The sequence below is a fragment of the Lissotriton vulgaris genome, chromosome 3_1 (genome assembly GCF_964263255.1).
Source record: "Lissotriton vulgaris chromosome 3_1, aLisVul1.2, whole genome shotgun sequence".
Lineage (NCBI taxonomy): Eukaryota > Metazoa > Chordata > Amphibia > Caudata > Salamandridae > Lissotriton > Lissotriton vulgaris.
In genome coordinates, this window is record NC_141689.1 from 233,538,348 (window position 1) to 233,566,282 (window position 27,935).

A 27,935-nucleotide genomic window follows, 5' to 3' on the forward strand; every position below is an offset into this window, starting at 1 on the left:
CATTTTTCCCCATACATAAAAAGTACAGTCACAGATTTCCATATTACATATATTAACTTAGTAAACATGTAATCAGGAGTGAATGTGATTTGCATAGAATGACTATATTCGACTATAATATATATATATATATATATATATATATATATATATATATATATATATATATATATATATATATATATATATATATATAATGATCCTTGAAATTATGGAGTAGTGTCTAACTAAAAACATCTTTCTCTTTGGCAGTGATCTTTACCTCCAGGAGCGGGGGACCGCGATGGGCACCTGTTTTGCCCCCAGTTACGCCAATTTACATCTCGGCTGGTGGGAGGAGCAGGTGCTCAGGTGGGGTCCCCTTGATCACTGGACGGAACACATCCTATTATGGGTCAGGTATATTGACGATGTCTTCGTGCAGTGGCAGGGCATGGAGACATCAATCGATCTATTTATTGAGGAGTTGAACCAGTATTCTCTAAATCTGGAATTCGTGGGGAATTCAAGTAAAACCACAATAAATTTCCTCAATATCAGGATCACTCCCATAAATAATAGATTGGAAACTACTGTGTTCCGTAAGACAACTGCTGGGAACTCAATCCTACATGCAGAAAGCGCCCATCCAACTGCTCTTATAAGAAGTATTCCGTTTGGAGAATATTATAGAGACAGACGCACTTGCAGCAGTGATGAGCAATATGACTTAATAGAGACTGAAATGACCCAAAGGTTTATTCAAAGAGGATACAAGGAGACGATCCTCAAAGGTGCATCTAACAAGGCTAGAAGGTTGATAAGACAGAATATACTTTTTGAACCATCTAGAACTCAGAAACTGAAAAATTTAGACAAAATGCAGAAAGATCAAGTTACTTTGAGATTCATAACGACCTTTAATACCAAGCACAAAGAAATAAGATCAATTTTAAGGAAACACTGGTATCTAATAAGGAATGATCCAGTGTTAGGTCCAAAGGTGAAAAAGAATCCCGAAATTACGTATAGAAAATCCAAATCTTTAAAAGATCTAGTTGTAAAAAAAGTGAGTTCATAGACAAAAAGAGAAGTAACACAGACTGGCTGAAACCGAAACCTGGTTTTAAAAGATGTTTTAAGTGCAAAGCTTGCCAACACGGAATGAATCGCACAGATTTTAAAACCTCTTTTAATAAGACAATCAAAATCAGGAGCGCCATTAATTGTAAGAGCGAATATGTAGTATATTTACTACAATGCCCATGTCCTAAGATATACATTGGTAGCACTATTCTACCAGTGCATCAGAGAATTCTGCAGCACAGACGTGCAATTGTCAATCAGGACAGATCCTACCCTGTAGCGTGGCACTTTGAATTACACCACCAAAGTAACCCCGCAGGCCTCCAATATTCTTGTATTGCAGAGGTCCCAAAGAAAAAGAGAGGGGGTGACAGGAAAGGTGAACTCAGAAAATTGGAGACCTATTTTATTTTAGAATTCAATTGCAAAGAGCCACAGGGTTTGAATGTAGATGAGGATCTTTATACATGTTTAGCCTGATTGCTTATATACTTAATGAAATGATAGAACAACCTCTAACATACTGAAACTGCATATCGAAATTATGATTTGTTAATATTTTTAAGTGACAAAGAGTTTAAAAAAAAAAGTTCTGCTTCCCTTCTTTTAATACATAAGTGGTAGTATGTTGTGTAAAATTGAAGTTGCATTGAAAAAATTGAATGAAATGAGTAATGCTTTTTTCTTTTTAAACTATTTTATGCACTGACACTTTAAATGTTTTTTATGTGCAATAGGAGTGGATTGTTTGCATTGATAGTACGAAGTACTATTGTTGAAGTTTAAGCATTACCACTTTTAAAAATTTGATATATTCAAGCACTGGCACTTTATTCTCTGTTTTGAATTATGTGCATTCTATAGAGTAGTTTTTTTTTACAGTAAGAGAGTATTATGGTTTACAAATAAGCACTTGCACTTTATGATGAAATAATAAGGTTATTCTGATTGAAATAGCATTACCAGGAAATATTTCTCCTTTCCAATTAGAACAGTATGGTATAGCCACGTGTTGAACTAAGAGAAATTATTGAACCAGTTGTCTGAGGTCAAATTAAAGCACTTAATCAGGAACAAGGATTGAACAGCATGTGACACGAAATTGTAAATAATCCTATAAAGATTTTTTTAAGGGTTCAGTCGTTTAGGGGCACTTGCCCAGATAATTGTGAAACCCGTAATCGTGCAGACGATTGAAAACGATGTTGCTCCTGCACTTGCGGGTTATTGAAATATTGTTTTTATCCACTGTTTTGAAATGATGTAAAACATGATAATAGGATTTTTAGATTGCATACTCTGTTATTGGCGTTTGCCCTAAACATGTAGTATTCTTGAACTGTTGCTGTACAAAGGTTCCATTCAATTGCAAGTGCTAAAATGGCCGCCAGATTAGTAGACGACTGGATCGGATTTTATTTGTCCTTCTGCACTGTTCACTACCTTGCTTGTGTATTAATGGAAGTGTTGAATGGCGCTACAAACATCGTGATCTAGGGAGCTTGGGAGCTTGACTCCCGAAACGCGTTGATGGGTGTAATTTAAATAAAGAAAGCCTGAAATTGACGATACCCGCGTGCGAGTGCCGGATGATTTCCTCAAAAGTGAAATGGATATCTTATCTTGAAAATATATATATATATATATATATATATACATATATACGCGTTTAAAAGTTCAACATCATTTTTTAATGGTGAGACATTTTGCTGCATTGTATGTCCCCTGACGAAGGTCTGTAATGGACCGAAATGCATCAGGCGATATTCAGCTCAGGATTTGATTGATGCTGTGGGTGTTTATTTTCAAAGCATTTGATATGAACATAACAATATCAAGCATGCAATAAATACAGCACATGAGATCGTCTCATCAAGAATTCCAACATTGTGTACTTAGCATTTATTAACTCTTGAATAAACCCCACCAGTGGGCTCAACCCTGTGCACTGAAAAATTATCAGTGCCCTCGTGAGTCTGTAAACCTTCACCAAATTGAAACTATGGGCGACAGACTTCTATAGTGCCAGTAGCCGCTGCAGGCAACAAAGGGAAGTGAAAAGGGTCTGATGAACTGTTGTATGCACCACACCAATGTTCATTTTAGTAGGTGCTACTGTTTTCAATACATTGGGACCCCTGTCTGATTAAAAGATTGTTTCTGCAATACTAAAGCCTTGTGAATGCAGGGATGTAGATCTGCTGTCCCTTCCCTACTTTCATCTCTGAATTTACAGTATTTCATCCTTTCTACCACTGCTTTCCAGCACTCTGAAGTGCTGGATTGATAATTCCGGCACAAAGCAAGGACCACACATGCTATGCAAACCCATAGCATGTCTATATTACTTTTGGCCACAGCCCTCTAGGATCAAAGATCAACAATTAAGCCACAAGGATGTAAAGTAGAGATTTCGATATAGTCTAGGAGAAACATATTTTTCTGAATTCTAGAGCCATCAACTTACCCTTCGAATTGAATCCAAGTAAGTGCTTGAAAAGTTCATCGAAGGGAAACTGGGATAAAAGTGAAATCAGGTCATCTTCAGTAAGAAGAATCCAACTGCTCTCTGGATCTTCATCCTCCATACATAAAGAGATAAGTCAGTTTAGCATTTACATGTAATTTGTATCACACAATGAACATGTTGACGAATAAAGAGAATCCAAAGATATTTTATTCAATGGATTTCTTCTCTGCCCCCAATGCTTTGGGACATTCTAGACTTTCTTTGCATGCAAGCAAAAGAACAAACAAGCGAAATCGCTTTTTTGGAAATTAATTATAATACCCTCCAGAACTTGTGTTTTTTATTCAATAGTCTAAGAAAGTGCGATTTTTACCAATGCCATCAATTACATCTTTACATTTTTAAAAGTATTATCTACTAAACATGTAAAAGGGCAACATAAAATGCAAATTGCAAATATGTAAATCACACATGATAAATATATCTCTTGCTGGGTGTTTGAGCTCTTAGCAGCAAATTTCCAATATTTTAAAACTGATATGGTGACACTTTGTGATCTAGGAAAGCACTGCAACAGTAAAACAACAGAAGTCTGAAAATAAGTTTGATCTGGGAAGTCATGCTTTGACTTCTGACCTCGAAATCATGTTGCTTTGATTAACAATAGGACATTTTTACTTACCTAGTAAGGATCTGTTTGTAGCAGGTTCAAGTTCAAGTTCAGAAATTTATATAGCGCACTACTCACCCAGAGGGTCTCAAGGCGCTTGGGGGGGCGGGTGCTTTTACTTATCGAATATCCAAGTTTTTAGTTGCTTTCTGAAGGAGAGGTGGTTCTGAGTAAGGCGGAGGTGGGTGGGGAGAGAATTCCAGGTCTTGGCCGCTAAGTAGGAGAAGGATCTTCCCCCCATGGTGGATCTGTGGATGCGCGGAATTGCGGCGAGGGCTTGATTGGATGATCGTAGTTGGCGGGTGGGGGTGTAGAAGGACAGTCGCGTGTTGAGGCATTCGGGTCCTAGGTCGTAGAGGGCTTTGTGTGCGTGGGTGAGGAGACGGAACGTTATTCTCTTGTTGACGGGGAGCCAGTGGAGATCTTTCAGGTGACCGGAAATGTGAACTTGACGAGGGATGTCCAATATGAGTCTGGCTGAGGCGTTTTGGATGCGTTGAAGTTTTTTCTGTAGTTTGGCTGTGGTTCCGGCGTAAAGGGTGTTTCCGTAATCCAGTCGGCTGGTGACCAGTGCGTGGGTGACCGTCTTTCTTGTTTCGGTGGGGATCCAACTGAAGACTTTTTTGAGCATGCGTAGGATGTTGAAGCAGGATGATGAGACGGCATTGGCTTGTCTGGTCATCGAGAGGGAGGAGTCCAGGATGAAGCCCAGGTTACGTGCGTGATCCGTAGGTTTGGGTGCGGTTCCCAGGGCTGGTGGCCACCAAGAGTCATCCCAGGCAGAGGGGGATGAGCCGAAGATGAGGACTTCCGTTTTGTCAGAGTTCAGTTTTAAACGGCTGTTCTTCATCCACTCAGCTACTTCTTTCATTCCTTCGTGTAGGTTGGTTTTGGCGGTGTTTGGGTCTTTGGTGAGAGAGAGAGCTGGGTGTCGTCTGCGTAGGGGATGATGTTGAGGTGTGTTGGCGCGCGATGGATGCGAGGGGACTCATGTATACGTTGAAGAGGGTGGGACTGAGTAATGATTCTTGTGGTACGCCGCAGATGACTTTGGTGGCCTCTGATCTAAAAGGGGGGAGGCGGACTCTCTGGGTTCTTCCGGCGAGGAACGAGATGATCCAGTCCAATGCTTTTCCTTGTATTCAGACGTTGCTGAGGCGTTGTATGAGGGTGCCATGACAGACTGTGTCGAAGGCTGCGGAGAGGTCAAGTAGGATGAGGGCAACTGTTTCTCCGTTGTCCAGTAGTGTTCGAATGTCGTCTGTTGCTGCGATGAGGGCGGTTTCGGTGCTGTGTTTGGCTCGGAAGCCGGACTGTGAGGGGTCGAGGGATTTGTTGGATTCAAGGAAGGCGGCGAGCTGGCTGTTGACGGCTTTCTCAATGACTTTGGCAGGGAATGGGAGGAGCGAGATGGGGTGGTAGTTCTTAAGTTCAGTGGGGTTTGCTGTGGGTTTCTTCAGAAGGGCGCTGAGTTCGGCATATTTCCAGCTTTCCGGGAAGGTAGCGGAGTTGAAGGAACAGTTGATGACATCGCGGAGATGGGGTGCGATGATCGAGTCTGCTTTGTTGAAAATGTGGTGGGGACATGGGTCGGTTGGCGATCCTGAGTGGATGGAGTTCAACAGGCGGATGGTGTCTTCGGTGGTGATTGGGTTCCAGGCGTAAAGGTTGTTAGAGTGCGGTGTTGGTTAGGGGGTGGGTGAAGTGGGCTGGTCTTTGGACTGGTTTTTGAAGCTGTTATGCATGTTGGCGATTTTGTTGTACAAGAATGAGGATAGAGAGTCGCAGAGGTCTTGGGAGGGAGTGATGTCGTTGGTGCCGGCGGTGGGGTTGGTAAATTCTTTGACGATGTTGAATAGTTCCTTGCTGTTTTGGGCGTTGTTGTCAAGTCGAGCCTTGAATGCTGATTTCTTGGTGGATCGAATGAGTTGGTGGTGTTTGCGGGTGGCGTTCTTGAAGGAGGCCAGGTTGTCAGTGGTTGGGTTTTTTCTCCAGGCTTTCTCGAGGGTCCGACAGAGCTTCTTGGATTTCTTAAGGTCGTCGTTGAACCATGGGGCTTTTTTGCTACCTTGCTTGATTTGATGGTATTTCAAGGGTGCTAGTTCGTCGGCGCTGTGGGTGATCCATTGTGTTATGTTGGTGGCTGCTTGGTTTGGGTCCGATGATTTTGCAGGAGGGTTTTGGTGAAGCGATGTGAAGAGATTGTGTAGCTCTTTAGATTCACATGCTTCTGAAATCTAGAGCTGAACATCACAAACTGCTTTTCTTCTAAAGCTTTTCAGGTCACAGGATGTTTATGGGCACCAACTCCAAGATTGTGTTCCACTCAGGGAGTTGAGTGCTGAAGGTAGAGAGTACAGTCCCACTACTATGGGGTGCCAAATGCATTACAAGCTGCTATACAAGTGAAGAGTGGGAAAACTAAACAAAAGGGTAATCTCATGTGAATCTACAGCTCTACATGCTAGAAACAGATACTTACAGGGCAAGAAACATTTAGTTTGTATTATGTACGGCTGTAGATACACAAGCCCTGCATTAATTCTAAGGCATTAACTGAAAAGCAGTTTTTTCCTAGGCAGTGGCTAGCGGGCAGATGATGAAGATGTTTCAAACAATGTTCTGAATACAATTTGGATACTCACAACTGTTGAAGGGCTAGTATGTCCAAACAGTAGTGCTTTGTAAAGGTGTGTGGGGTTGGCCAGTTCACTGCCTTGTATAAGATGTCAGCTAATAGGATGCTATCTAGGGAAGCCATGTCACCCACTATTTGAATGTAGAGTGTAACCTGGAAGGTACGGTGATTACACATTTAGCTTTGGCATAGCAAGTTTGTCAAATCACCTAGCAGTGCCCACCATGGAAATTGGGTGACCTTTGTAGACGTTAGCGAAATCTACTAAGAGTTGGTTAGTCTTGAGGAAGGGTTTAGTCCTGTCAATATGTATGTATATGTTTTTGTATGTATAAATTATTTCTATGGCGCAAACCTAGCCAATGGGCAGCAGAGTCCTATACAGGGTCAAAGGCAAGCTTAAAGTCAACGAATATTAGGAGATGAAGCCAATTTGTGGACACGGTTAATGGATTTTGATGTCGTGATTTATTAAAGACATGAGTCTCCAACTTATTCGTAAATTGAAGCAGTGCTGAGACAGTCCTGGTGGATATGGGAATGTAGTTCTACATCCAGGATACATATATGGGAAAGGCCTGTTGTCTTGTTTGTTCTTTTTACACAATGTAGTCCCCAGTCTGATGGTGTTCCGGCTGTGGGTGTACTCAGAACCACTAGAGATCGTGAGCTTGTCTGCAATATAGGCGGGGTGCGGGAAGTTATTGCTTTGTAAATGATGCAGCTGGATTTGAAGATGGTGGGATAGTAAGGGTAGCCAATGGAGTTCCATCAGGTTGGGGGTGATTTGAACATATTTCTGTGGAACCTGGATGAGAGACATGCTACTGCTTTTAGGATGCCCCTAAGGGATGCCAGTGTGAAGTCTGGAAGGCCCAGGAGTAGGGCATTACCACCATCCAATACAATACAATAGTGCTTACTTGACTCGAGGTTTGAAAGGCCCTTTCTGCTATGAAATGTGGTAAGGGAAAGAAAAAGGGGAGCTCTATAGTCTGGTTGATGTGGAAAAGTGAGACTACCTTGGGCTCGAATTTTGGATTATTTCTTGTGAGTGTTTATAACTCCCTGATGCGTCTGAGAAAGGTTATAGATACTAAGAAAGCCACTTTTCAGGATTGGTAACATTAGATTGCAAGAGTGGAGGGGTTCAAATAGTGGTCCAAAAAGCTTTGTGAGAACTAAGTTTCTGTTGCATACAGGGGCTGGAGGTGTTTGAGGGGATATTAACCTGCTAAGTCCCTCCATGTACACCTTATCCACAAGGGGATTTTGAAGAGCAATGAGCAGTGCCTATTCTGCATGTATGTCACAACAGTGGCTAAGTGAAGACATATGGAAATGTCTTGAAACTGGAACTTGAGATTCAAGCTGTCCATCAAGACTGAAATGACAATTAGCGTGCTGACTGTACAATAAGTCTTTAACCACATGACTGCTGGCCATTTTCCCCTCCTGTGCTGGAAAATGCCATTTTGCTGTTTCCATGACGAGCTCAGCTCGTCATCAGCACACGACACCCGTGGGTGATGACGAGCTGAGCTCGTCATCAGCATCGAAAGGGTTAAAGGTAACTATGACCCGCCAGCAAATAAAAACTACCATCTCATACAATGATAAGAGAAATACATCCCAAGAAAAGAGGAGAACAATTTGCTGAACGGTGCCATTTAAAGGTCTATGTAGCCTGCTTTCAAGAAATAAATTTAAAGGGAAAAAATGTCTATTGCTGACCATAGCAAATACATCTATGTTGTCTGTCATGCCCTGACCCTAAACAAATTTAAAGGCCACCTTTGTGGAAACTTTAACAAAGATGTGGAGATGGACTAGATAAATAGGCAAGCTGTGGCTAATAAAACAGAATTCAATTGGGTACTAGCCAATAACTTGGAGGTTTACACCGGAAACATAAAGCAGTTAAAATCCTTATTCTTAAATTCTTTGATTAATCTTTTGGAATTCGTTTTTCTTAATTGCCTTTTCTTGCTTCTACAAGGCCTTGGGCGGGGGGGGGGGGGGGGTAAAAAGCTAAAGATGTATATTGGGAAAGGTACAAGGCAATGGTCCAATCTGCCCTTTTACTGTTTATTCTGTTAATGGAACCATTCACTTGAAGGATGAGTGTTAGGCCTATTTTATCAAATTGCACTCAGCAATTAATGCAAATGGAGATGTTAGTTCCGTTTTTTACAGTTGCACTTGCATTTGAATTTGGGTCGTGGATGTTAATAACATCAGAAAAGGGATATTAGGATTTACTGAATTTCAAAAGGAATCCTGGAGAATGAATCACAAAGTGAAGACCTAAGAGAGCAAGCTAAAATCATAAGTAATTGCACAGAAACAATCTCTTGTAGCTATTTATGTGCATGTCTTTTAACAAAATGGTATAAACATTGTGGCGACTGCCACACCAGAATTTCTTGAAAACCAGTATGTAGATTTCTGCATTCCGATTAAGTTTGATGGATGTGAAAATAAAGATGTTTTCAGATACAGGAACAATGTTACTGAAGTATACTGCACTTTTTCATCAACACTAGTCCTATCTGGGTCATAATTAAATGAAAATTTCACAATGTTCTTTAACATTGGAACAATGGCTTCATTTTCACTATGGCCACATGTGGATTACTGTCACAGAGGCCAATTATTAATTCACAATATCTCCAATTATAGCTTTGTTACATTTCTCACTCAATGTTGAGCATTGCTATTTTGTGAATGGTTAGGTTTATTAACATTTGTCTTGGCATCAATGTGATAAAACAATAGAGAACACATTACTTACCTTGCCTCCAGCAAGTAATATCCATCGGAATCAGTGCCTAAGAGAGAACGCAATGAATGTTGCTTGCCACATGAAAGTTCACGAGATGGCGCCTCGTTCGGATTCAGGGGCAGTGTCGTTCAGAGTCGGCCGGAGTTGGGGGATAATCGGAACTGCCTCCTTGGGAAGCGAGTTCAGCATAGGCATTTGGGTACCTGGGCGTGACGTGGGTTTGGGCAGCTTTGGAACTGGAGCCAAGAGTGGGAGTGGCTCATAAGGTCCTGCTGATGACGGGGAAGACCTCGCCTAAGGTAGCCCAGGTGGAGGGCCTCTCAGCTCAATTGAGTCCAAAGGAGCGGCAGAGGAAGTCAAGATGAAGCACAGAAGCAGAACTACACTTCGACTTCTTGTGTTTTTTACTCTTATGAGAGGATTTGGAGTGTGACAAAGACAACCTCTAGAGCAGTACTACTAACTGTGGCAATGGCATCGAGAATTGGACTTGGAGACGTCCCGACACAGCAACTTCTTGAGTTTGGCAACATAAAATGTTGCATTGCGTTCCTTGATGGCCTACAGGATCATCAATGTGCAGTCTCTGGAGGTCATGGCCTGAACTCAGACAACATAAATATACCTGTTGAGGATCTGTCACATACATCTTGTTTGCGACAGTCCTTACAGGGTTTAAAACATTTAGACTTAGAGGGTGATTTCCCTAGCACACTGAAAAATATTTTTGTGGCGGTATAAGTCTCTGAGAGAAGTCAGAAGCTCTGGATCCGTGTCTGGTGGCGCACAAAAAAAGGGACTGAGATCCGCGAGCAGGAGTGGTGCCTATATAAGGTCCATATGTCACTTCCCGGAGCGGAACAGCGACAGTGCAGAGCCACATGGCACCACGTCCTGGCACACAGCGATATTGCGGAAAAGTTTCTGGATCCAGTCTGATGCATGGAGAATATTCAAAAGGGGAGGACTCTGCGGCTAGAAGTCTCTATCAGAAATACTGTGTGAATTAATCTTATACATGGACACTGTGAAAATTTAGCTCAGCTTCAGTCGTCAGCTTGTGACTATAGGACCCTCTTCTTGATGCCAGTTTTATCTAAACCTATGGTAACCATGTTGTTCTCCAAGGCCAGATTTTTCGGATATCCACAAGATGTCCAAATCGAATTTAATGTCACATTTATGGAAAAGCAACTTTTAGAAAGTTGGCACTCTGTAACCCAGTTGTTCAGTGACCTCACATGGTTGCTGATCACCCGACAGCCTTCTGCCCTCCTGGGGAGTAGAGTGAACATGAATGACTCCCGGCTCAGGACCAATAGTAGCCTGCTACAGAGTGGGGTGTTACACCCCTCACCCTCCTCCTTTTGCAGGAAGCCACTTAGGGTGTGGAACGAAAAGGTGAGCTTCAAAGGCAAAGCTGCCTTTGGTGGGCAAATGGCAATCACACTCCTGAAGGGCTGCCCTTTTGTTCAGGTAGACAGGCTGGCAGCAGGGACAGGGAGGGGTGACCAGTGCTCAAACCAATTTTCACATGGGTGTGTAGCTCTTAACATCCAAGGAAGTGTTCATACATCTTGGGAGTGGACAGAATAGTGCACTGTGGGATTGCGAGATGCCACACACATTGCCACTGCACCTCAAATCTCACCGGATTGCGAGATGCCACACACATTGACACACCACCTCAAATCTCACCGGAACTGGAGACAGGACGGAATAAGGACTACCCTGCTGACCCCTGGACGCGGCAAGAGAGGTTGCACCATCTGCTGGATTGCACCTCCCGCACCTGGGGCTAGTGAAGAGTGGACTGCACCTGTGACACCTGGCTCGAGGAAAAGACGTTCCTGAGCTCCAGACCAAAGTAGTGACAGTTAGCTGACCTCCTGGAACCAGTGTAATCCAAAAAAGAGAGGGGGAACTAGGAGCAAATAAAGGTACAGCACCCATGTTCCAAGAATACCATCAAGTCAAATGGGGGGGAGGGGGGGTAACTGTCACTGAAGGAAAAAGACGAAAGACAAATGTATAGGATCCTGGACAGGCGTCAAGGGTAGCCCACAGGACCATCTCATATTTCTCTCACACACCCCTAGGGGTGTCATGCTTCATCATTGGGTGGGTACTCCTCGTCAGGCTGGTGCTGTGCCACCTCTACCCAGACTGATTGAGGCACTAACCGATCGATTCACTGGGTTGGACGACCATTTTAATTATGAACAAGTAGGTCCCTCCCTTCTAGAGGGGGGGACCACTTGTAATGATTTGAGTGTGGGGTAGACCTATTACCCCTTTGGTCCTGAAGAAGTGCCACAGATCATTTACAGACCACGAAGACGCGAAACCTGTAGACCTGATTTTACATCACTTATAAACACTGAGCTACTTGGGTACCTCATAACCCCTCAGTAGCACTAACCTATTCTGTTTTTTTAATCTGGTAGGGAAGTCTACATATCAAAGGCTGATTGACATTCCCTAATCAGTTTTAACTCACTCCAGTTCACATATCACAGCCACTTCCTCTGAACAACATTGCACTAATCAGACGTCGGTAAAAATAAAAGATCTCCGCTAAAGTGACCCTTCGGGGACCCTTAGAGCATTGCAGCACCGGCCTGAGGAGGAGCACCCGCCTGATGATGAAGCATGGCATCCCTTGGTGTGTGTGAGGGAAACAAAAGACAGTCCAGAGGACTGCCCTAGACATCCTGTCCAGAGCCCATACATCTAAATGTTGAATTCTTGTAAAGCGCACTGTTACTCTACCCGAGTGTCCTGGCGCTGTAGACCGCTGGGGAACCCGTCCTGGTTTTCCCTGTGAGATGGTCCCTTTCTGGGTATCTCCAGGGTGAAACCAGGCATCCCCGGCGTCTGTGGGGGGCCGTTGTAGAGATGAGGCAAGCCTAATGCCCAGAGTTACCGAGTGTGTTCCCTGGTTAGAGTAGGCACTGAGGCGAGAATTATCGAGCCCGTTGACCCCTGGTCCACGACCCTGCTGCGTCGGGAATTGAACCCTGGTGCCGGGCCCTTCTCTGCTTACAGGTCTGCCGCCTCTAACCAGTGAGCCACACCTCTCCACTATCTATCTTTTCTTTTTTTCCTTCCAGAACGGTTACCCCCGCATTTCTTCCAGAACAGTAACCCTTCCATTTGATTTGATGATAGCTCTAGAATCAGCACCAAGGCTATCAAAGCCTCATCCGGCAAGTTAGTAGCCACACTCCTGGAATTGTCGACAACCGCTGCTGGGAACCCTAGAAAACAATCCTCAGCGGCAAAAAGTTTCAGCCGAATCCGTAGGACCCTAGAGTGTCTTCTAAATCCAGATTGGTCATCTCCAAGGGACACAAGCCTCCACCAATGGATACCACAGAACCCGCGGTGTACGGACACCAGTAGCATAGCAGCAACTGGCCTTCTACTATCTTTTAGAGGATTTAAAGGCGTCCAACCTCTATTGCTAAAATTGCCAACTTCATCCAAGGGCTGAGGATTAACGGCAAGGATACCCCCATTAACTGTACAGCCCCCAGAACATCCTCAACATCCTGCATCCCCAGCATCAGGGCCGCTCCATAAAAGTCTACTGAAGTATTGAAGTAAATTGTAGAACTGGTCGTGAGAATGCTTTAGTGACTAGGTAATTGTCCAAATACTCCTGAGTCGGCTCTTCTGAATTTCTACCTACCGGATATGGCCGTCCCACTCAAGCTGGAGTAGGCAAACAACACTTTCAAACTTTTCAACTTTTACTTTAAAATGTATATCTCCGCAACAATTTGGTGGATTTTGCTCATCTTGATGTCTCAAAAAATCATAAAAATATAATAAATTTTTATAAAGTTCTGTCAGATTTCTTTAGTGTTGTGTAGCTTTCTTATTTTGTTGTTTGATTCATTTAAATGCTTTACACTAGTTTCTTTGTTTAAGCTTTTCTGCTTGAAGACTAAAGTTTTTACAAACAACCATGACTTGACCCAAGAAATTTTTCTGAGGGTATTACATGGTAAGGTCGTACAGCCATACCATATGTTACACCACAATCCTCACAAACGGACAAATGTGATCCAAATCGTTTTGGATAAAATCCATGGGCACTATTTGCCCATGTACCTAAATGTTGCTCATATACCTTAAATATTATAATACATACAATTTACATCCAGCAGCGAGTAGTAGTAAAGTATCAAATGGATTAATACATCTAATTGTTTAAAAAAACATTGTACTTGGGTTCCAGTTTGCTGACAATTAATTAAGGCTTATGATAATGTGTCCTTCTTTGCAGCAGCCATGCCATATTAATGTATCCTACATTTGCAGAGAGGATAAGTTAAACAATACCTCTTCACCGCCCTCATCCACAAGCGTCCAATTTCCAGATTCATTCCCAGACGTGGAACTTTTCTTTTCACTTGGCTTCATATGACACAAAAAGTTTGCACGGTTTCTGTGTGAAACAAAATAAAAGAAGGTTGTGATAACATTCCATTCAAGCTGTGTTGCCTCCAAACACAACACAACCTTGACTCACAACCTCTTCATTAATGAATCAAGGGCCAGATTTTCAAGGTTGCAAATCCACTGATTCAATAAATCCTAGCAAGTTTACGTCAATGTTTTTTGACTGTAGCCCTGACTGCAAACATTGAAAAGTTAGAAATTGATTCACACTAGACCACTGCCTGCTCTCCCAGAAGCAGCCCAGTTCCTTTTAAGGATATAGGCCAGGAATAAAAAAAGATTAAAATTTTCAATGCAAAAACAAGCATGGTGGTTTACTCTTGCATTCACAATTCCTGTCTTTATAGTAAATCGGTGTACATTGCAATTTCAGATCTTCTTAATTAATATTTCTAACTTATACATGTATACATTCATAATTAATATCTATTAAGCAGATCGCTTTGTAACCCACTCTGATTCCTTATTTACAAACTGACCTATTGGTAGAAAGGTTTGCGTTTGACAGAATGAATAACTCATCAACTTTACAGAACAAATAGTTATTGATTCTTTGTATCAGAGGAACACCAGTAGTAACATTGTTCGAAACATTCAGGTGATTGGTTTAATCCTTTTTTTTTTTAGTCCTCATACACCATATTGGGCATTCTTAAAGGGCGTCCTCCTTCTCTTCTCATCTGGCTAATTCGTTGAGGCCATGTATTGGGCCAGTAATGATAGTAAGATGAGGTTTCCTCAAGTCTTAACTGTTTCCTTTATCCACTCCTTTTCACCATGACTCCCCGAGCCATGTGTTACTAAGAAGAACAAAGAGCCAACAGTACCCAGGTTAAATCACGGGACCACTTTACTTGTTCCGCCAAGCCGCCAAGGCCACCCAAACATTATTCAAACTGGTACTGTCACACATCATAAGCTAGGTATCTGGTTCCTTGCTCTATCCGCTCTAGCCTTCCAAGCAAGGAGGGACCCACATCTTTCCCCATAGGCAAAATTCTGAAGTTTGCTGGCATCCCACCTATCTTTTAAAATCTTATTGAGATGTGCCTGGAATTCAGCCTGAAGGCCCTCAAGCTCAGTTGTTTTCTGTATCCGATATGAAGAGTACATAATGCCAGATATAAAAATATTTAATCAAGAATAAAAAGAGAAATTCTGAGTTTTTGGAAGAGCATACCTAGTGCTTGAAGGGATGGATAAGAAACACATTACACACAAAAAAATCATCTCATTGTGTCTAGAATTTGTTTCCTCATTGGAACCACGAAATCCGATATAATGGATAGTCCAGGGTAAATCAATGAGGCTTTCTTAATTTCAAAAAGAGCTACTCCAGATCTTTTCCATGTGACACTATAATGATTTTTCATTGCAGTCTTGCAATTAAAAGAATACATTTTTAGAAACGTATATCACAAAGTAGTGTGTGTGTGTATGTGTGTATATATATATATATATATATATATATATATATATATATATATATATATATAAATAAATAGAGAGAGGGGGAGATTGATTCAGATGACAAGAAAATACATCTTTTTTAGGTATGAGGTATAAAAGGAGACATTTTGAAACAGGCAACTTACTTTACGGGAGACATAAGCAATGCCAGAGACTGCATAAAATGGAAGATACCAGATGGGTTTGTAGATAGCCTGATCTGAAATAAATGTGGGAAAACACTACAGGTCAGATTATCAATAATAACAATAAACATTCAGCGAAGGAGTAGGAATAAATACATACCCTTTATCTACTTTAGTCTACTAGTTTCTGGGTTTTTTCTGTTTTTGCAGAGGGTAGATATACAATGTTATAAAAGCTGTATATTAAATCATTGTGTACAGGAAAAAATAAGCTTTCTCAAAACTCACAAATTGTTTAAATGACAACAGAGCTCTATTGTTGTGTTTAACTTCTAATTAATATACAAAGCAAAATAATTTAGGCAGCAGCTGCTGAGCGTACCTGAACAAAGGGACTGGCCCATTCTTTGACACCTGCAGGACAACGTAGGATATGGTTCAACACAAACATATGATCCCCAGGAGAGCCAACCTTATGCAGGACAGATACCTAAAACAAGGAAAATACACATCAAACCTCCATTTCCAATGCCCATCTGATATATTTAGCATTGCCCTTAGCATTGCCTGCATACTCCAAGAACCATGCCGAAGCCCTCAATGGGTTGGATTCATGGGAAGACCACATTAAAAAAGGAAACCATTTTCAAAGCAATGTGTGGATTCATGGAAAGACAAGATAAAAAAGGGAAGCTTTTTTTGGAGCAATGTTAACGTAACACTGGATTACTGCTATTTTCCAGTCTAAATGGTACCTGCAGGTGAGATAAGGCTATGGGATGGCAGTCACTAATGGGTGGTCTATGGGACAGCACAGTGTGGCACTAATGAGCTTCTGTATTATCCTACCGAATGACAATTTGTGCTTTTACTACTCTAGTTATTTGATTCCTGCATTCCCAACAAGACATAACCCTTTGCTCATTGAAAGTGCCATTGGTATTGATATAGTTGTTCCATTTGGATTTTATTGCAAATTCAAATGTGATAAGTGCCTCATTGAAGATGAAGAATAACCTGTGTCAAGTTTAATGCTGATCAATGTGAACAAATGTCACACCGACTTAATGTTTGGTTTGTTTCATATTGTATATTAAAGACCACAATTTCCAGTGTCTTGAAAGATTATAGTTTCCTCTTAGTAAACTAAACACAAAAAAACAGATGTTCAAAATCCAGGATTGATTAAAGAACCGACGAAGGAAAACACCAGTTCTAAATTACAGTCCCAAGGATGTGAACTTTGTATGAAAAGCCCATCCTAAAATACAAGTCATATTAGTATTGAGAATTTTCAAAAGGTAGATTTCAATGGCGTAAACAATATTTAGCCAAACTTTAGCAACAGCATCACATTGAAAAATAAAATTAAAATAAAGCTAGTATTGCCTAATCTGAAGCATGTGGTATGTTGTTCAAAGTTGGTAGTGAAATTCATCTGAAAAAAGGGAATTGAGAGGCTGAAATTAAGAAAAAAGCAAGAAATGTTTTTAAGAAGAGAATGTCATCAGATACTTTCTTTCATTTCAAGAAAAACTCTGCCTCAAATTTAATAAGCTTAAATTCACACGTGTGAATAGTGACTATATTTCGGTTAAGTCCAATTTGATTAATTGTATCAGCATAAAAAGCATTGCACGCATCCTTCATAAAAGAACCTATATGAAAATGTTTCCTACTTAGGCTCAGTAAGAGACATACATAGAAAACATCATATGAAGTGTGACTAAAATCAAACAACGCTACAATAAAATGCATGATAAAAAATATGCTTCGCTCACCAATAAAACAGGCAGGACATTATAATTACACAGATAATGTTAATATTAGATATAGGCAGTAATAAAGTGCCTAGAATAGTAAACAAATTTAAACTAGATACTGTCCACCTGCTTGCGCACCACAAGCTAAACAGTGCTAGCTAGCAGTTCTAAAGTGCCTAGTACAGTAAACTACAAACTGGAATAGGGCAAAGTTTGTATTCGCAGAGGGAGGCAGTTATACAAGATTCCACTCACAGATCAATTTATGACAAGGAAAAATTTGATATTGATACTAAACCAATGTGAGCGAATCCATGCAGAGATACACACATGTTTTATAACTGGCTGCACTACATAAGGCTTCATATCAAACTGTGAGCATTTACTGGTATGACGGATTTGTTAAGTACTTCGATCAATTGATTAATGGCTGTCCACAAGATCTTTTTATATAAAAGGCCTTATTCGGACAGACTAATCAATCAAAACGTGGTGGATGTACCTTTAACCTTATTACAAGTGCCAAATTCTATAAGGCACTTGTAATTTAGCAGATAGGCTATCCACCACATTTGTACCTTTAAATTTCGAGCTTGCAAACTGTTTAACTATTACCTGTTTAGAGACCTCACAGAGTCTATAACATTGGTTTTAACATACAGTGTCTATGACAGAAATGTAAGACACTAATTCTAATGTATGAATGCCCATTCATTAAGTGGTTGGGATTGCAATTTGTTTGGCGAAAGATCTACAATTATAACATTTATTTCTTTTAAAATGTAAGAATACGAGTAACAAAAATTTGTGGCATCCACACTTTCCATGTAGGTGTCTCTCTAGCTCTAAACAACTTTCACTGTTTATTAGTTGATTACTTCTCAACCCTCAGTAATCCTGTCAACACACGGATTCCTTTGGTGTAGAAGGGGGGGCATTTTTTCAATATGCTAAAATAGCAGCCATGGTGTGTAAAGTGTGGCACACTGGTGACGTTGCTGTGAATTGCTTGAGGTTGCAGACTCTTAACACACATATATGACCGGAAGTTGCCGCAGCTTCGAGTAGAAAAGGTCTGGCAGGCAGTCAATAATAACCAAATAACCCTAAGGATTGGTCAAAGATTCAAGCCAGAGTTTGAAAGGTATCAATCTATACAAGATTCAAGCAAACGCAATACACTATAGTACATACGGTATTTCTACGCTCCATCCACCCAGATAGTGGGCAACGTTGTCCCTGCTGCGCTACCATAGCAGCAGATATTTTCCACATGATATGGCACTGTACAGCTCTTCCTTTTGGACAGAAGTTGTGTCCTACATTAAATTTGTTACTGGCTGGGACATTACCGGATGGATTCTTAGTTGACTGCCCTATAATCGTATAAAAAAACAGTAATTAGGAGGTAGGCACAGCTGGGGCTCATTGTGGCAAATCAGAGAATAGCCATCAATTGGATTAGCCCCCAGCCCCCCAAAGTAGAGGCTTGGAAACAGGACCATATTAAATGGGCAGAGGCACATATGAAAACAGAACACAAGGACAAGGTCTGCTGAAGCTTAGTTGGCCAGGGGAGCTGTGACACGAATACTGCTAGAGCCCCAGATGAGTCTGAAGCGCTGGTGACTACTGGGACGGGGTGGGATGAGGGATGCACATAATACAGGACTCTCTCCCTTAACTATCCACGTTTAATTACAATTGTTTGATTTTGTGGTACAACCTGTTGTCCTTTACTGAGAGAATATCTCAATGAGCCATTTCTGTATAAGATTGGAAGCTGGAGGGGGAGGTGAGGGGTGAGGGTGGAAACAGGGGCGGGGAGGTTGTTATAATGAGAGTTTTTTGGTTCAATGTGTGCATGGGGGCCTGCTTTTAGCAGCAAGAATCTCATTCGAATACAGGGCGATGTACCAAGCAGTATCAGTAGTGAATACTTCTTTGGCACTTTATCCTACTTCGCTATCCTTTTTTAATGCAGTGCTTTCATTGACTGATTGTATGAGACCCTGTCATTGAAAATCTGAAAATAAACATATTAGAAAATCCTGTCAACTCTATTATTCTGGGTATATGAATAAATACCAGTTTCTGGAGCCACAGAAGAATGTCATTCTGTAATTGAACGTCGTCTAGGACTCTCCTTGTGAAACTGAAGAGCACACTGATGCATTCTTTCAGGTGGCCAAGATCTGAACCAATACTGCTCTGTCTTTGTGGACCTGCAAAGAACAGAACAGAGATTTACAGCCTGCATACTATTGACTCTTGTAGTAAATGTCATATTAAAAAGGGTGGTAAGAGGATATTTTATACAAAGCGCCATGCAACTCACCTTTAAGAGAGGACAAAAATATTACCTTACCATTCTGCAAAATACAGTATTGTAACGACCAGGAAATACTGTAATAAAATACTGGTAGAAAAATACTACAAGAAACATAATGAAGCAGAGGCAAACACTGCTCTCATCCCATAAATTTAAATGTTGACGATATCTTTTCAATGTATATTACTTTGCCAAGCAATTTTGATTATTACCTTTGCATTCTTAATACATTTGAAATTGAACATTTGAAAAATGATGTACATTGGAATGAAAACAAAATGAAAACTTTACTACATTGAATTAAAATAATGACTCTAAAATGAACACCCTCAAATGCATTTTGCCTTTTCACTCATTTATAAATGATTTTGCAAAGCTTTTCAGAGAAGGATGATGTATTAGGATACTGGAAAAATTACTGGGTCACCTTATCTTGAATTAGGGAGTTGAATATGTCAAACATGGAGAAGTGTAGACAGATGTAATAGAAATGACTAATGCCAATTATGCTTCACGCTCTGATTTAATAGTCAATTTATCACGAATATGGCATGCAGAAAAACTGAGTGTGAAACCAAAGTAGGGGCTGACAATTCTGTGGATCCCAAGGAAAATTTGACTTGAATTGTTTCTAAACATGGAACAAAGGTCATTAAACTTCCATCAAACACTAAACATTTCAGGCTAAGCGCTTCACCAGTTCAACATCATTCTCTGTCCATAAACACCTGAATCAATTACATCGCCAAATACTTTGACTCTCACCTGGATAGACCTAAGAGATACCACAACAAGGGTCACTTTCAACTCTACTGCCACTTTCCTTCACTGCCTGAGAAAATCTCAGAAGAGCAGAGGTGTAGGAATCTTCTTAAACAATTCTCACTTTCATCGTTCCCATGCGTAGTCATACTCACACATTGCTATTACCATCATTTTTCCTTTCAGTTGAGAAATAGTAGTCTTTTATTGTCATTGTGGCACCACAGAATTTTATTCATTTGATTCTTTGTTGCTATTCTTGACTCCATTCTAATCAAGAAAAACAGCCTCCTTCTCTAAACACCAACCTCTTCCAGCTTCGGCCTGACAGCTCCCTAAAAAATAACCATTACCCCATTCACTCACATAGAAAACCACTAGACCTCATCCATATCTCTACATCGCTTGCTCCCCTTCCACCAAGCAACACCCCACTTTGAATAATCCCTGATCCACATGTCAATCCAAATACAACTATGTAATATTTTAGCATCATACGATTCCTTTCCACCCTGACAACTTGACTTCAGTATGACAACTTTAACAAAATACTTTCCTTCATTTTCAACTCTTGCCATCAGCGGCAAACCTCTGCCCCATTCACTCCACATCTGCAGCCCATTGATCTTGGACCCTTGCACCAAAATATGTGCGTATAAAATCTTGGCAATAGTGTGCCGAGTGTTTACAAACACTCAGAGGCCTAGTCAACACACCCTAGCCATCATACATCTCTTGCCACTTCTCACAAACTCCTTGAATTGACGCTTTACTCCGCATTCACAGCTGAACTCATCCCCATCTTCACTCTGCCAACACATGCCCCTCTTTAACCTCTTCTTCCCCAACACAGTTCTCATGTGTTCTCTTATGTAGCATTCTATCTCACTTCAACTCACTCTTTAATCGCTCCTTCATATTTGGTACTGAAACCAACGGTTTGAAATCTACATTGGTCTCACTCTTACAAAAAACTGCTTTTACTTCATCTCCAACCATCGCCTAGCAATCCAGTTCACATTTTCTTCTAATAGCCTTAAACAAGTTGTGGTCAACAGACACATCCAATTTCTCTCTCTTTACAACTGTTGTTCATTTCACTATTATCACCAAATTCGTTCCTCTACAAATGACTCATGCTCTCCAACTGGCTCATCAAAACAACTTCTCTTCATTACTCCCCTCTAAATCCCTGTGGATCTCAACAAAGTCAATCACGCCTGAACTTTATTTTGTTCTTGAATGGTTCTCTTGCTCTCTTTCAGACAGCTTGTTTTCTCTATGCTTGGGCTCTTGCTGCCCACATCATACCAGTCAGTGTGCCCACAGGATCAGTGCAGGACACTATACGGTTATCTATCTGAAACTAGCTCTATTGGTAATCACTTTTTAGCTTCTCTCAACACCTTCACACCAATGACAAGTAAGTCTTTCTCGCTTTCCCCTCTTATAGAAAATCTAATCCAAAAAATTAAGATGGGGAGAGGAGTTGGTCTAACGGCTAGGGCTGTCGTCCTTGAATCTAGGGAACTGGGTCCGAGTCTCGGCAACGACGCTGAACATCCTGTGATCCTGGGCAAATCGCTTAATCTCCCCGTGCCTAACAAAAAAATGAACTTGTCCACATGTAACGCAACTGTTGCTATGTAAAGCACTCTGATACCCAATACCTTCGGGTCAAGTTCGCGCTATCTAAAACTATGTAAAATAAAAATTAAAAAGATATCTTACAGCTATGACACATTCCCTGGTGCTCCATTCGTCACTCTTAAAGCCTTTGAAAACTGAGATTCTCTATTTTACTGCATCTCAGCTTCTGCCATCCTTTCATCACATCCTTCCTGACAGTCGGATATTATTTCCATAAAATAATTCAAATACATTCTCAAAGTCCACTTCCTCACTCTGGACATACTGACCATCTTATTTCCATTTTTCCACCATCACCACCCGTCCTAGTAAGATGTATAAATATATCAAATATATATACCTGTTCTTTGCCTCATCCTTTTGATGTAGGTACATAGTAGTGCTTGAGCAATTATTACTATTGGTACCAAAATGTCTCAACATTTATATCTCAACTATTACAAATCTTTCCATGTGCTCGTCAACCATGCACAACATTTAGTTGAAAGGGCATTTTACAAATAAATGGACCATGGGAGATACATAACCATTCAAATGTACTACATAAAATGTTTGCTATTCATAAAATGCAAATGTGTAAAATGTTCAGGTCAATTTATTTTACGTATTGTTAAATTAAAACATTTTGGAACAAAATGATGCTTTTCACAGCGTATCAAATTCTATAAAATATGTATTTCTTCCAGACATCGGGAAAGAATATTCTGCGTGCCTTTTAGAACCCAAGCACTGTTGTACTGTATTGTATTTAACACTGGTATAAAGTTTCAGACCCCATTCAGGGTGTCCCCATCAATTCTGGTTTTCAGGAGAAACACTTCCTCACCAATCCATGGATATATTTTTGAAAGGAAGGGAAATCTCTGCCAACCTGATCATGCTCCATGGATTCAGTGAAACTCTACAATTAGAGGAAATCATTGCAAGGGCCTAGAAAGAGAGTCGAGGAAATTATAGAATGAGTACTTAAAAGTAAAGTACAAATAGGCCCTGAAACATTACCTCCAGCTCTGCAAGGTTGCCAGAGCTGCTTTTCATTCTGATAAAATTGCTAATGCCCAAAATTGTCCTAAGACGTTGTTTAATGTGGTCAAGAAACTGTTGAACCCCACCACTATATCTCCTGCTCCTCTACAGTCCAGAATAAGGGTGACAAATTGGTCGACTTTTTTATTAATTAGGTGGCCCACGTTCAGTTACATCTCGCAAGGCACCTGAGGTAGACACACAGGAGTCTAGCACAATTATTTGCAGGTGTGCTCAAGAAGACAGCCCAGGGAAGCTGTAGAATCCACTGGGCGTGTACCTGGAGGATCAGGGAATGGAATTGCTGCCCCTATTGGAACTTTATAAGACGCAATAATAATAATAATATAGTGTACACCATAATCTAGGGTATGTAGAGCCCCTCATATCAAGCAATGAGAAACTAGTGGCTGGCAGCAGCTGATCCTAGTGCAGGTCCTAGTTACCTCTGCTTGGTGGGAAGATCTATCTGAACATCCCCATTACATAGGGCAAATGCCATATAAGAGATGGAACTACTCGAGTTTCCATTCCACCTTTGCAGAGTGGGTATTCCTTATAAATGGGGCTAGCCTTGCTTTGTGAACCTGATCCAACTTTGCCAATGCAAATAACTTTAATATTTAGCACCTGTGCTTTGCTTGGCAAGCAATAAAGCAGATAACTAATTACGGGTCAAGGGGGGGTCCATTACTATTTAAAAAAAGGGGCTCTGTGTACCGTCCCAGAAAAACATTTGCAAGGAAAAGACTGCATGGCACCATTCCCCATCACAGTTTGGATTAGACCTAAGACTTTGAAATACAGCTTTCGATTACCTACCCTAAAAGTAGAGAAAGCAGTACTGCCGGGTGTGGAGAGGAGTAGATCATTAGTCAGGAGGACAGCATGGCCCAGACCACTGGAGCCTGCACAGAATAAGTCCTTATGATGTAAGAGAGCAAGGAACCAAGAAAAACCTGCAGCCACTTTCTCAGATCTAAATTAAGACATCAACATTAACAGGATGATTGGGGAGCTTTAGACAACATACTAGGATTGGGAGCAGTCATTCCATAACTGGCCCATCCTTCCTCTGGTTTTGTGGGATCCTTTTTGTGCCTCTTTCCATCCAGACAGGGGCATGGAGTAATTTACTCATCACCCTAGGATTTAAGTTCTTTTCGGTTTGTTGCGAATAAATCCCTTGATTCTGGAACAATGTGAACCATCTCTTTACTCATATGGTTTCAGAGATATCTGGCCCTAATCCTAAATCCCAGCCAAAACTGATAGACCGGTACATCCAGTTGGCAACCAGTTATCGTGACTACAATTGGCCAGCTTTGAGATATAAACCAGTTAAGTAAACCTTGCAGGTAAACCAGTATGATCTACTTTAAATACCAATGCATCAGCACTAACAGTTGTTTCCTTACGCTAAATCAGACTGAGCGACCAACTCAGACACTAATAGTCTTATTTAGATTTGAGAGGATGTGGGGCACCTGCCAAAACTGGATGGATGTCCTGTCTGCAGTGTTAAATCAAAGGCCCTCGAATACAACAAAAACACATCTGCCACTTTTTGGTGACTGTCACATTCATCAAATTCTAAATGCAGCCCATATTAGTTTCCCTTTTAAATGTATCTAGTGCCCAGACACTGACCATTAGATCTAATCCAAGCTCAGAAACTAAGGAAATAAAAAAACAGGGGGATGTCTGAACAGACAAAACAGGTTAACCAATCAGATTAGAGATGTTCCAGTATTGGTAAAATCTGTCCATGGGTTAGGGCACTTATTGAGATTGCTGTACAAATGAAAGGATTTGAGGAGGGATGAGTAGATGCCTTAGCCTTTTTCACAGTAGAACTTGAGGTTTTTCAGGCAGCTCAAAACAGCAGGAGAAGATGAGTCTACCAGTGCTATATCCTCAATTGTGTTTTTTGGTAGAAGATGTGAAAGTATCATGTTTGTAATCACCACAACGTGGCACTGGATCAAGAAGTCATTTATTAAATCACTCAATTTGAATGCAAAGAGATCAGTGTACATATAGACAACACCCTCCAACATCAGTTTGTTTGCTGTATCATAGTGAAAAATTGTGTATCCCAATAGTCGGGTAGTTGCATGGAGGATGAGGAGAGCCAGGTTTCTGTGAGTAAGTAGCATCCAGGTCAGTCTTGGTTGTGGGCAGATATGTAAATTCCATTACTGCCCACAGAAACATGGTTCAAGAGGGCAGTACTGATATAACGTTTAGAAGATGGGACAATGACTTGAAAAGATGTACTGTGGTCGCTTGGAGATTACTGATCTTTAATTCAGTTTAGGACATACGACTGGTGAGTGTAGAAACATATTTTGAAAGATTGGTGTTTGTTTACACAGTATTCAGATGTGGGAGGTAATGTCCATGCAGAAATGTTCTGAAGCTTTACGTTTAGTGTGCATGTTGGACTGTTCAGGGGAAGGTGCGTTGAGTGATGTGTAAAGGCATGAGGAGCATGCACACTTTGTATGTTCCCATGTAGCTTGCACAAACGTGGTTAATTAGTTAGAAAGGATGTGGGTCTTTCCCAAGTAATAAGTCTTCACCCTACCATCTACTGCAAACTATTAAGCTGTTGCAGCACTTTACTCTAACTGGGTAACTAGACAGAGCAGTCAAAGGCTTAGCCCAGGATAGGAGATATGGGCTAGTACCAAAGTCCACAGGTACCCAACAAACAATAAATCATTGTGCATTCAGGACTTTCACTTAGAAAAAGGAAAAGTACTTTATTAGGCACACACTGCTCTATACTACACATTCACGTTTGCAAGTGGAAATATAGGGTAACACCCTTTTAAAGGTTCACACCCCTAGCAAGCTCTGAACTTTAAAACTACACTACCCCCACATTTACTAGACACAAAATAATGGGGAGTAGCTATCAAACGCCAGGTGTACTGGTTTTGTTAGGGTGCCATCCCTGTAATAAAAGCTGAACTATATCATGATAAACCAATGCAACACCATTAAATGATTAACTGTTGACTTTGTCACCATAAAGTATTTCAATAGTCATTAAACAATTTGCATGAGCCTTTTTTCTATTTTTGCTCAGACAACAAAGGTGCCTGTACTCTACTCCCAAGCCTCAACTGCAGCAGTGAAACGTGCTCCCCGCCAATTACACACAGAGTGTCTTTGACTCTGTAAAACTCACTCTGCTGCCTTTCAACAAGATTTATGCTATAAAAATACCATATGCACACATACATTTAATTGTTCACAAATACACATACCTAGAGGTGCCCAGAGTTGATTGGGTGAGAGTAAACAGAGAGGGGAAAGACAAGGTTTTGGGGGCATATGGAGCAATGTAACTGGAGTCCACATTGCTCATTTGTAATGCAAGAACAAGGATTGCCTCCATACCACACAAATAAATATAGATAAATAACATTTAAAGTGCTTCATGCTGGTGTTTCGCGTGTTTGTTAGTATAATTGTATCTGTTTGTGTAATTGGTATAGACAAGCATGCTGATGACCCTGCTGTAGGTTTGTGTGTGCAATCTGTAAAACACAGATTTGAATCCTGGAAGATGCACTCAGCTGTTTCTTCCACAAAAGTCAATAACATTCCTAATCAGGAAATCCCACAAAGCTTGTGTGCGCACTGCCCAGAGATTGGACTTCACATCTCCCCACTTAATAAACACATTACATGATTTGAATAGTTTCGCAAGCTCCCCCTCGTTGTACAGCGCTCCTTTGCTCCCAAACTTGGATCAAGCTATATGAATACCAACGCATACACACACATAAACAAAACACATTTTCTGTTAACACAAATTATTCTTCCATGTTGCATTAATTTAGGAGCAAGAATCTTGACATTTCTGTAGATATCGACTAGGCTTTGGTATATGGTGTGAGTAAATATTGGATTAACACTGGATTTTGATAAGCATATGCCTACATTCTCTGTTATTTTACCAGAGTTGAGAGATTCATCTGTGATTAAGAATTAACCCTTTCCATGCGGCCGCGATTCCCCTGGTGTGCTGTAAACATTACGAACAGGGGCTGGCCGTGACGAACCCCAGCCGTCATCAGCACACGAGCACCGTAGTGCATGACGGCTGGGGTTCGTCATCAGCATGGAAGGGGTTAAGGCCCAAATTGAATAAACAACTACAATGGCAGGAATACTGTTATCACCTCTAGGAGGCTCTTGCTAGAAAGAAAACCTGCATGTTAACTTTCAGACCCGACATAATAAGGCTGAGAATATGATGACAGGCAATGCGATGAGGGCCCATTGAAGAAGCACGTGAACACAGACGTGCTGAACACAGACGTGCTGAAGACTCAGTGAAAGGCTGGGGGCAAACTAGGGGCATGATGGCACACAGTCAAACGGAAGGCATACTTAAAGGATCAGGGAAGACCGAGAAACTGAGAAAACAATAAGGGTGGTGCACACCAAGAAAATACTGATGCACTAAGGACGGTGAATGCACTAAGAAACAAAATGCATATCAAGGAAGTGTACACTCCTAAGGTGAAGGGACAATGAAAGGATGAAGGTACAAGGATGAGGACAACTGAGAGACTGCACTAAAGCGGCATGAGTGGGCCAAGGGTTGAGAGATCACTGAAATGATGGACGAGCACAGAGTTTCAAGTTGCGCCAACGAAGCAAGGGTAATACGAAGGTGGCGAGATCAC

At 41.1% G+C, this 27,935-nt stretch overlaps 1 protein-coding gene across 1 annotated transcript in view; it reads right to left on the reverse strand.

Annotated features, from left to right (window-relative positions):
* EPG5 (ectopic P-granules 5 autophagy tethering factor) overlaps positions 1-27,935 on the reverse strand; it is a 682,187-nt gene that overhangs the window by 578,158 nt on the left and 76,094 nt on the right. Inside the window, exons 4-8 of the mRNA XM_086960335.1 lie at positions 19,545-19,681; positions 16,076-16,183; positions 15,694-15,767; positions 13,979-14,084; positions 3,533-3,647 (exon numbers count right to left, since the gene is read on the reverse strand). Coding sequence (XP_086816461.1) covers positions 3,533-3,647; positions 13,979-14,084; positions 15,694-15,767; positions 16,076-16,183; positions 19,545-19,681 — 540 coding nt within the window. The remainder of the gene's footprint in view (positions 1-3,532; positions 3,648-13,978; positions 14,085-15,693; positions 15,768-16,075; positions 16,184-19,544; positions 19,682-27,935) is intronic.